General features: G+C 35.0%; 1 protein-coding gene across 1 annotated transcript in view; it reads right to left on the bottom strand.

The window, feature by feature from the left end:
• Nucleotides 1-430: 430 nt before the first annotated feature.
• The window catches only part of CYP20A1 (cytochrome P450 family 20 subfamily A member 1), a 62919-nt gene continuing 51372 nt past the window's right edge, over nt 431-11977 (bottom strand). The window contains 2 exon segments of the mRNA XM_082467251.1: nt 431-1223; nt 1373-1462. Of these exon segments, the coding sequence (XP_082323377.1) occupies nt 1073-1223; nt 1373-1462 (241 nt within the window). The 3' untranslated portion in view covers nt 431-1072.

Here is an 11977-nt window from a genome sequence, read left to right as displayed (position 1 = left end):
GAAAGATACTTATTTTTGAAAAATCCCCAATATTTCTTTGCTTACTAGTGAGACTGACCATTTTTCTAAAAGTTCATTAGCTGTTTCCCCTTATAAAAGCTGTTTTGTCCATTTATCTACTATATGTTTTCTTACCAATTTGTATGAGCTCTTTATATGTAATATGGATATTATCCCTTTCTGTCATATATTTTGCAAATATTTTCACCCATCTTTGTTTTCTTTCTTTTAAATTTGGTTTCAGTTTTTAGTTAATGCTCTCTCATTTCTTATGGTTAGGATATGACATAATAATAAATAAATTCAGGAATTTATTTTTTCCACAAATGATGATTAATGGAGTAATATAGTGCTACTACAATTTCCAGCAAAAAAAGGACAGACAAGCCTCACTCTTAGTTTGCTACTTAGGAAGGACACCACTTCAAAACACATTCAGAACTAACTGTATTATTTTCCAAATGATTCAGAACTGTTCAAAATGACGAGCAATGTGTAAGTCATGAAATAAACACTGTTGTCTGGGAAGGCATCCAAGCAAATACAAGGTATGTTATTCACTGAATTACTCAAACCTAATAACAATGATTAAACACAAACTAATTTATACTCAGAAAATAAAAATATTAATCTAATAAATAAAATTATATAAAGTCCTTTTTTTCTTTTCCTTTTTATGTAAAGTCCCCTTTAAGAGGATTTACTGAAAGTGTGAATATGAGTTACTTTTCTCTTTTATGAATATTTTAAAAATATTACTGTGAAAAATAATTTCTCTTCAAGAATATTAATTTTAGAGATCAAACTAAGGCTAAGAACATGAAAACAATGACATAGAAACTGATAAAACAAAAGTTAAAAGTAGAAGTCCTCCCATTAAAATTATTACTACATTGATGCAATAAGTATAAAAGTATATGATGCATTAAGAAACTGATATACAAAAATTCAAATTCACATGATGAAGTACTAATAGGTGTTTATATTATACAATGATGCTTGGCTTATAAAAGGATTCAATACATATTTTCTAAACGGTCATTTCCCTCAACAAAGTTAAGTGTATACAATTTCAGTATCTCTTTGAGACAGTGATCCAAGCTTCTTCCTTGGATGATGTTACCAGTTCATACTTAGTTTCAATAACTTGTCCCTCCACAGAAAGTAGGTGCAGTCTCCTCACCAGTACACTCAAAAGTACTGTGGTCACCATATATGCAAACCTAGTCAGGAAGAAAGTCAACTGGTTACTAAAGATTAACAACTATACTTTAACTATATAGAGTGTTCATTCTCATCAACAGTGATAAACAAAATTATAAGTACAAAGTCTAGCATCTTTCCTTTCCTTTTCGTTTCTCTATCATCTCACCTCAGCTCTGGGCATTCCTGTGTGCCTGAGAATCCAAGCAAGGAGAAAGTCTTCGTTACCGATTCATCATCAAACCGCTCTGGATCAAACCTAAAAAGAAGATTTGGGCCTGATCACAACAGAGCTCCACTGGCATGGTACATATTTACACTATAAGAACACGGGTATGTAATAAAGTTTTAAAACTACTTAAGATAGAAACTGCTGTCACATTATATTTAAATTTGACTTTTTATGTTCCCAAACTATTGAACATATATTACATCTCTTTTTGCTTACTTTATTACTTCTATTTTATTTATTTATTTATGTATTTATTTATTTTTTGGCTACACTGGGTCTTTGTTGCTGTGAGCAGGCCTCCTCTAGTTGCAGCGAGCGAGGGCTACTCTTCATCGTGGTGCGCAAGCTTCTCATTGCGGTGGCTTCTCTTGTTGCGAAGCACGGGCTCTAGGCGCGCGGGCTTCAGTAGTGGCAGCACGCAGGCTCAGTAGTTGTGGCTCGCGGGCTCTAGAGCGCAGACTCAGTAGTTGTGGTGCACGGGCTTAGTTGCTCTGCGGCATGTGGGATCTTCCCAGACCAGGGATCGAACCCGTGTCCCCTGCATTGGCAGGCAGATTCTTAACCATTGCACCACCAGGGAAGCCCCTACTTCTAAACAATAGATGCAAAATACATTTCTCTAGAATCATCGAGGAATGAAACTGTAACATGCAACTATATCATTTATGAGATTTAAGGATAAATCATACAAAATCACATAATGAATATTTACATTTAAGAGTGTTCAAAATATGTTACCTGAGACCACTGGATCAATATGCAAGGCATTTTACATTGCCTCTTAAGTCAAATTTTAGTTCTTAAGATTGGAGACACCAGACTAAAAATTCTATTCATCAATTACGTGAGACCCAGACTTATTAATAAGTGAGGGAAATGAAGAGGCTAAGAAGGATCTTTTATTGTACAGAAGTTTACTCTGTAAAAAGTCAATGGGAGTTGGGCTTCCCTGGTGGCGCAGTGGTTGAGAGTCTGCCTGCCAATGCAGGGGACACGGGTTCGAGCCCTGGTCTGGGAAGATCCCACATGCCGTGGAGCAACTAGGCACGTGAGCCACAATTACTGAGCCTGCGTGTCTGGAGCCTGTGCTCCGTAACAAGAGAGGCCACGATAACGAGAGGCCTGCACACCGCGATGAAGAGTGGCCCCCAATTGCCGCAACTAGAGAAAGCCCTCGCACAGAAGCGAAGACCCAACACAGCCATAAATAAATAAATAAATAAATAAATCCCATTTAAAAAAAAAAAGTCAGTGGGAGCAATTACACTCTAATAAAGATGTTTAAAAGAAAAAGTCAATGGGGAAATGTATATATTAAATGAAAACAACCCACCCACCAAGGAGCATAAAAATTCCCCTCAAAAACAAGTGTTTTTAAAAGATCTAAACTCTGAGAAAAAAAAAAAAGGAATCTTGCTTTCACTGTCCTTTTTAACAAGTGTAAATTACCTTTCACTTTTGGAATATACTATATTTACATTACAGTCCGTATAAAAAACTGTATCAAATTTAATCAGCCTTTCCTTTTGTAAACTATCTTGAAAATTGAGACCCTAAATGTTTACTTGAAGATACCTATGTTTCCAGATTAAAAGAGAATCAAACTTGATTTTTCCAACTACTTTTTTTAATCTTTATTTTATATTGGAGTATAGTTGATTTACAATGCTGTGTTCAATTCAAGTGTACAGCAAAGTGATTCAGTTATACATACACATATATCTATTTTTTTAGAATCCTTTCCCATATAGGTTATTACAGAATATTGACTAGAGTTCCCCGTGCCATACAGTAGGTTCTCGTTAATTATCTATTTTACATATAGTAGTCTGTATATGTTAATCCCAACCTCCTAGTTTATCCCTCCACCCTGCAACTTTCCCCTTTAGTAACCCTAAGTTTGTTTTCTAAGTCTGTGAGTCTGTTTTTGTGTTGTAAAAAAGTTCACTTGTATCACTCTTTTAGATTCCACATATAAGTGATATCATATGATATTTATCTTTCTCTGTCTGACTTACTTTATTTAGTATGATAATCTCTAGGTCCTTTCATGTTGCTGCAAATGGCATTATTTCAGTCTTTTTTATGGCTGAGTAATATTACATTGTATATATGTACCACATCTTCTTTATCCATTCCTCTGTTGAGGGATACTTACCTTGCTTCCATGTCTTGGCTATTGTAAACAGTGCTACAATGAACACTGGGGTGTATGTATCTTTTCAAATTATGGTTTTCTCCGGATATACGCCCAGGAGTGGGATTGCTGGATCATATGGCAACCCTATTTTTAGTTTTTAAGGAATCCCCATACTGTTCTTCATAGTGGCTGTACTAATTTACATTCCCATCAACAGTGTAGGAGGGCTCCTTTCTCTCCACACCTTCTCCAGCATTTATTGTTTGGAGACTTTTTGATGATGGCCATTCTGACTGGTGTGAGGTAATACCTCATTGTAGTTTTGATTTGCATTTCTCTAATAATTAGCTATGTTGAGCATATTTTCAAGTGCTTTTTAGTCATCTTCACTAACAACAAAAGATCAGAAAGAGAAATTAAGTAAACCATTCCATTTACCATTGCATCAAAAAGAATAAAATACCTTGGAATAAACCTACCTAAGGAGGCAAAAGACCTGTACTCCAAAACTATAAGATGCTGATGAAAGAAATTGAAGATGACACAAACAGATGGATACACCACATTCTTGGATTGAAAGAATCAATATTGTCAAAATGATTATACTACACTAGGTAATCTACAGATTCAATGCAATCCCTATCAAATTACCAATGGCATTTTTTGCAGATCTAGAACAAAAAAATTTTTAATTTGTATGGAAACACAAAAGACCCCAAATAGCCAAAGTGATCTTGAGAAAGAAAAATGGAGCTGGAGGAATCAGGCTCCCTGACCTCAGACTATAAAGCTACAGTAAGCAAAACAGTATGGTACTGGCACAAAGACAGACCTGGAGAGCAATGGAACAGGACAGAAAGCCCAGAAATAAACCTGAGCACCACTGGTCAATTAATCTATGACAAAGGAGGCAAGAATATACAATGGAGAAGACACAGTCTCTTCAACAAGTGGTGCTGGGAAAACTGGACAGCTACATTTAAAAAAATGAAATTAAAACCTTCTCTACCACCATACACAAAAATAAATTCAAAATGGATTAAAGACCTAAATGTAAAACCAGATACCATAAAAGAGGAAAACATAGGCAGAGCACTCCTTGACATAAATCACAGCAATATTTTTTTGGCTCCACCTCCTAGAGTAATGAAAATTAAAAACAAAAACTAACAAATGGGACTTAGTTAAACTTAAAAGCTTTCGCAGAAAAAAGGAAACCATAAACAAAACGAAAAGACAACCCACAGAATGGAAGAAAATATTTGCAAATGATGTGACCGACAAGGGATTAACCTCCAAAATATACAAACAGCTCATGCAGCTCAATATCAAAAAAAGAAACAACCCAATAAAAAAATGGGCAGAAGATTTAAATAGACACTTCTCCAAAGAAGACATACAGACGTCCAACTATTTTATGAAATACCTCACAATTTTAAGGATTAAAATTAAAATAAAAATGAAAAATAGATAATTTGGCCTCAAATGCTGAAGGATTTTTTAATCTAAAGTTTTTCAGCTTTATTGATTTATAACTGCAAAACTGTAATATATTTAAAGTGTACAATATGATGATTTGAAAAGCATACACATTATGAAAGGATTCCCACCCTCAAGTTAATTAGCACAACCATCACATTACATGTTGTTACCATTTTGTGTCTGTGTGATAATAATACTTAATTTCTACTCTCTTACCAAATTTCAAATATACAATATGGTATTATCAACCATAATCACCATGTCATACGTTAGTTAGATCCTCAGACCTTTTTCATCTTATAACTGAAAGTCTGTACACATTTGTCAACTGCTCCCTACTCCTCACCCCCCAACACTCCAGCTCCTGGCAACAACCATCCTACTCTCTGTTTCTATGTTGGAAGTTTTTTGTTTTTTTGTTTTTTCAGATTCCATATGTAAGTGATATCATGCAGTATTTGTCTGTCTCTGTCTGGCTCATTTCACTTACCATAATGCCCTCCAGGTTCATCCATGTTGTGCAAATAACAGGATTTCCCTCTTTTGTGAGGCTGAATAATATTCTATTGTATGTATATATACACTACATCTTCTTTATCCATTCACCCGTTGACAGACACACTTAGGTTGCTTCCATACTTGTGAATAATGCTACAATAAACATGGGAGTTCAGATACCTCTTTAAGAAATCATTTTGTCTCCTTTGGATATATACTCAGAAGTAGCACTGCTGGATCACATGGTAGTTCTATTTTTAACTTGTTGAGAAATTCCATACTATTTTTCACAGTGGCTGTACCCATTTACATTCACACCAACAGTGTACAAGGGTTCTTTTTTTATCCCTATCCTCTCCAACATTTGCTATTTCTTGTCTATTTGATAACAGACATCCTAACAGGTATAAGGTGATCTCTCATTGCAAGTTTGATATGTATTTATCTGATTCGTGGTATTGAGCACCTTTTCATGTACCTGTTGGACATTTCTATGTCTTCTTCGAAGGAAAAAAAAAAGTCTATTCAGGTTCTTTGACCATTTTTTTTTCCTTTTGTCCACCATGCGTGGCTTGTGGGATCTTAGTTCCCTGACCAGGGACTGAACCCGCACCCTCAGCAGTGTAAGTGCAGAGTCCTAACCACTGGACCACCAGGGAATTCCCCTTTTGCCCATTTTTTAATTGGGTTGTTTCTTTTTTGCTATTGAGTTGTAGGAGTTCCTTATATATTTTGGGTATTAACTCCGTATCAGATATTTGCTTTGCAAATATTTTCTCCCATTCCATAGGTTGCCATTTCATTTAGTTGGTGGTTTCCTCTGCTGTGCAGAAGCTCTTTAGTTTGACATAGTCCCATTTGATTAGTTTGACTTTTGTTGCCTTTGCTTTTGGTGCCAAATCCAAAAAAATCACTACCAAGACCTGTGTTAAGGATCTTAGCACTATGTTTTCTTCTAGGAGTTTTAGGGTTTCAGGTCTTACGTTCAAGTCTTATTCCATTTTGAATTGATTTCTGTGCATGCTGTAAGATAGGGATCCAGTTTCATTCTTTTGCATATGGATATCCAGTTTTCTGAGCACCAGTTATTGAAGAGACTAAACCTTTCTCCATTGCATATTCTTGCCTCCTTTGTTGGAAATTAGTTGACAACATATGCATGGGTTTATTTCTCGGCTCTCCATCTATGTATCTATATTTTTCTGATCTACATCTCTGTTTTTAGGGCACTACCATGTTGTTTGGTTACTAAAGCTTTGTAACATAGTTTGAAATCAGGAAGTGTGATGCCTCCAGCTTTGTTCTTTTTTCTCAAGATTGCTTTGGCTATTCTGGGTCTTTAGTGGTTCTGTGAATTTAAGGATTGTTTATTCTATTTCTATAAAAATTGACATTGGGATTTGGACAGGGATTGTACTGAATCTGTAAATTGCTTTGTCTAGTAGGGACATGTTAACAATATTAATTCTTCCAATCCATGAACACAGATTATCTTTCCATTTATTTGCGTCTTCATCTATTACTTTCATCAATATTTTAGTTTTCAGAGTACAGATCTTTCATCTACTTGACTGAATTTAATACTAAGTATTTTACTATTTTTGATGCTATTGTAAATGGGATTGTTGTCTTAACTTTTCTTTCTGATAATTTGTTGTCAGTGTATAGAAAAGCAACTGACTTTTTTATATTGGTTTTGAATCATGAAACTTTACTGAATTCATTTATTAATTCTAACAGTTTTTGGTGGAATCTTTAAGGTTATCTATGTATAATATCATGTCATCTCCAAGTAAAGGCAATTTTACTTCTACCTTTCTGATTTTATTTCCTTTTCTTTCCTAATTGCTCTGGCTAGGACTTCTTTTTTTTTTTTTTTTTTTTTTAAATTTTATTTATTTATTTATATTTATCTTTGGCTGTGTTGGGTCTTCGTTTCTGTGCGAGGGCTTTCTCTAGTCGTGGCAAGCAGGAGCCACTCTTCATCGCGGTGCGCGGGCCTCTCACTATCACGGCCTCTCCTGTTGCGGAGCACAAGCTCCAGACGCGCAGGTTCAGTAGTTGTGGCTCACGGGCCTAGTTGCTCCGCGGCATGTGGGATCTTCCCAGACCAGGGCTCGAACCCGTGTCCCCTGCATTGGCAGGCAGATTCGCAACCACTGCGCCACCAGGGAAGCCCTGGCTAGGACTTCTAATATCATGTTGAATGAAAGTGGTGAGAGTGGGTATCCTTGTCTTGCTCCTGATCTTAAAGGAAGACCTTTCATCATTTCACCCTTGAGTATGCTGTTAGCTATAGGCATATCATATATGGCCTTTATTATGTTGAAGCACATTCCTTCTATATCTAATTTGTTGAGTTTTTATCATGAAAAGATATTTAATTTTGGCAAAAGCTTTTTCTGTATCTACTGAGATGATCATACAGTTTTTATCCTTCATTTTGTTAATGTCATATATCACATTGATTGATCTGCATATGTTGAACCATCCATCCTAGATTTACCCCAGGAGTAAAACCCACCTAATCATGGTGTATAATTCTTTTAATGTACTACTGATTTTGGTTTGCAAATATTTTGTTAAGATTTTTTCCATATATGTTCATTATGGATATTGGCCCATAGTTTTTTGTAGTGTCCTTTTCTGGTTTCCGTCAAGGGTAATACTGGCCTCATAAAATGAATTTGGAAATGTTCTCTTCTTTTCTATTTTTGGGAGGAGTTTAAAAAGGATTGGCATTAATTCTTCTGGAAGCATTTGGTAGAATCTACCAAGGAAGCTATCTGGTCTTGGACTTTTCTCTGTTGAGAGGTTTTTGATTACTGATTCAATCTCCTTACTATTAACTGGTCTGTTGAGATTTTCTACTTTTTCATGATTCAGTCTTCTTGGTAGGTTTTATGTTTCTAGGAATATACCCATTTCTTCTACGTTATCTAATATGTTGGCATATGATTATTCACAGTAATTTCTTACGATCCTTAGTATTTATGTTCTCAGTTGTAATGTCTCCTCTATCATTTACAATTTTATTTATTTGAGCCTTCCCTTGTTTTTTCTTATTAAGTCTAGCTAAATATTTGTAAATTTTGTTTACCTTTTCAAAAAAACAGCTCTTAGTTTCACTGATCTTTTCTATTGTCTTTCTAGTTTCTATTTCATTTGTTTCCACTCTGATCTTTATTTTCTTTTACTAATTTTGGACTTCGTTGTTTTTTTTTTCTCTTAATTCCTTGAGGTGTGAAGTTAGGCTGTTTATTAGATATCTTTTTCTTTTTTCTTAATGTAGGTGTTTATTGCTATAATCTCCCCTCTTAGAACTGCTTTTGCTACATCCCATAAGTCTTGTTATACCATGTTTTCTTTTTCATTTGTCTCAAGATATTTTCTGATTCCCAATGGTTATTTCTTCTTTGACCCACTGGTTATTCAGAAGCATATTCAGTAGACTGTTTAATCTCCATTTTTTTTAATCCAACAAAAAACTCAATTACTCCCACCCAGGATTTTGAAACGTTTAATCAAAAAAGAATCTGGCATTTTAAAAGTTAGGTTTACAAGCTTGACACATTCTTAATATTAGCAATTTATCTATTTGTACGTTGTCTAACAAAATGAGGTCTATGAAGACATCAACAAGATATTTAAGAGTTCATTATAAGCTACAGTACCTTGCAAGTAAGTATGCAGTTTAACTGTAATAAACCACTATAAGCAAATTTAACTACATAAAAATATTAGTTAAATGCAATTCTCTGGAAATACACATCATACTTACAGCTGTTTTTTAGTGAGATTCTTACTGCTTTCTTCCCCTTTGTGGTCAGAAAGATCTTTGATATGATTTCAAATTTCTTAAATTTATTAAGATTTGTTTTGTGGCCTAACATATGATATATCCTGTAGAATGTTCCATGTGCACATGAGAAGAATGAGTATTCTGCTTCTGTTGGATAGGATGTCCTAAATATGTCTGTTAGTTCCATCTGGTCTACATGTAGTTTAAGTCCATGGTTTCCTTATTGATTTTCTGTCTAGGTGATATATCCACTGTTGAAAATGGGTATTGAAGTCCTTTTATTGCTATTTCTCCATTCAGATCTATTAATATTTGCTTTATTTAGGTGCTCCAAGTTGGGTGCATAAATATGTACAAGTGTTATATCCTCTTGATGAACGGACCCCTTTATCATTATATAATGATCTTCTTTGTTTCTTGTTACAGTTTATGGCTTAACATCTATTTTGTCTGATGTAAGTATAGCTAGTATTGCTTTATTTTGGTTTCCATATGCACAGAATAACTTTTTCCATCCCTTCACTTTCAGTCTGTGTGTCTTTATAGCTGAAATGACTCTCTTATAGGCAGCATATAGTTGCGTCTTGTTATTTTATCCATTTGGTCACCCTGTGTATTTTGACTGGAAAATTTAGTCCATTTATGTTTAAAGAAACTATTAATAGGTATGGATGTATTAATGCCATTTGGTGAACTGTTTTCCAGCAGTTTTGTAGTTCCTTTGTTCCTTTCTTCCTTTGTGATTTCATGATTTTCTACAGTGGGATGCTTTGAGTCCTTTCTCTTTATACACTGTATATTTACTATAGGTTTTGCTTTGTGGTTACAAGGATGATTACATATAATATATTACGATTATAACTGTCTATTTTAATCTGATAACAACTTAATTTCAAATGCATTGAAAAGCTCTACATTTTCACATTCTCCCCCAATATTTTATGTTTCTAATGTCACATTTTACATCTTTTTATACTGTGTATCATTAATAAATTATTGCAGTTTTAAACACTTTTGTATTTTAACCTTTATACTACAGTTATAAGTGATTTACCCACCACCATTACAATATTTGAGTATTTATATTAACTATATATTTACCTTTACCAATGAATTTTATACTTTTATATGTTTTCATGTTACTAATTAGCATCCTTTCATTTGAGCTTGAATAACTCCCTTTAACATTTCAGCTTTTGTTTGTCTAGGAGACTCTTTACCTCTCCTTCAATTCTGAAGGACAATTTTGCCAGGTAGTGTATTCTTGATTGGCAATTTTTTTCTTTCAGCACTCTGAATATATCAGCCCACTCCCTTCTGGCCTGCAAGGTTTCTGTTGAAAAATCTGCTGAGCATCTTATGTGGGTTCCCTTGTACATAACATGTTGCTTTTCTGTTGCGTCTTTTAAAATTCCCTCTTTGTCTTTAACTTCTGACAATTTAATTATGATATATGTCAGTGTGTGTCTCTTTAGAGTCATCTTTTTTGGTACTCTTCAGGCTTCCTGGATCTGGATGTCTGTTTCTTTTCCCAGCTAGGGAAGTTTTCAGCCATTATTTCTTTGAATATACTTTCTTTGTCCCTTTCTCTCTCTCTTCTCCTTCTTGGACATCTATAATGTGTATATTGGACTACCTGATGATATCCCATAAGTCCCTTAAGCTATCTTCACTCTTTTTCATTTTTCTTTTGCTCCTCTGATGAATTCCACTGCCCTGCCTTTAAATCTGCTGATCCTGTCTTCCGCTTCATCTAATCTGCTGTTAAACCCCTGTAATGAATTTTTCAATTCAGTTGCTGTATTCTTAAGCTCTGTGATTTCTGTTTGGTACATTTTTATATTTTCTATCTCTTCACTGAAATTATCATTTTGTTCATGCATTGCTCTCCTGACCTTCGTGAGCAATCTTTATGACTATTATATTGAATTCTTTCATTAGGTACATCACTTATCTCCATTTCATTAAGATCAGTTTCTGGAAATTTATCTTGCTCTTTTGTTTGGAACATAGTCCCCTGTTTCTACATTTTCCATGACTCCTTGTGTTGGTTTCTTTATATCAGATAAAACATTCTTCTACTTTATAATGCACTGTGAAAACTTTGAAAAAATGTCATTACTGGGCACCTTGGAACTGAGCACTTGTACAGGATGGAACATCTGTCAGCAGATCTCAGAAAACTGGAAGCAAAGATTTTTCTTAGGTTTAAGGTTCGTAGGCCTGGTATTGTTCCTCAGAAGGCATTTCATAAGCCTCACTGTCAGGATCCAAGGGCATATCTTCCAGAATTCCTTCCTGGGGGGCTCCTTCTTCACTCGGGCTAATATGAAGGTGTCAGCAGGGCTGCACTTCTTTCTGGAGGTTCTAGAGTAGATATCATTTCCTTGTGTGTTCCAGCTTCCTATGTTTGCCCACACTCCTTGGCATATGGCTTTTCACGGAAAGCCAGCAATGGCTTTTCCAGTCTTTCTCCAGTGTCATCACTTTACAGCAGATTATTTTATCTAATAAAATAGACTGCTGTCACAGTCTTGTGTAGGAGATGAAGCTCATTAATTAGCCCAGCCTGACTTCCTGGTTGCCTCTTAAACCTCTGTGATTACCCAACCCGCTGTCT

Source organism: Balaenoptera physalus, assembly GCF_965194825.1.
Source record: "Balaenoptera physalus genome assembly, chromosome: 6".
NCBI lineage: Eukaryota > Metazoa > Chordata > Mammalia > Artiodactyla > Balaenopteridae > Balaenoptera > Balaenoptera physalus.
This window is presented reverse-complemented; position numbering and strand designations above follow the sequence as displayed.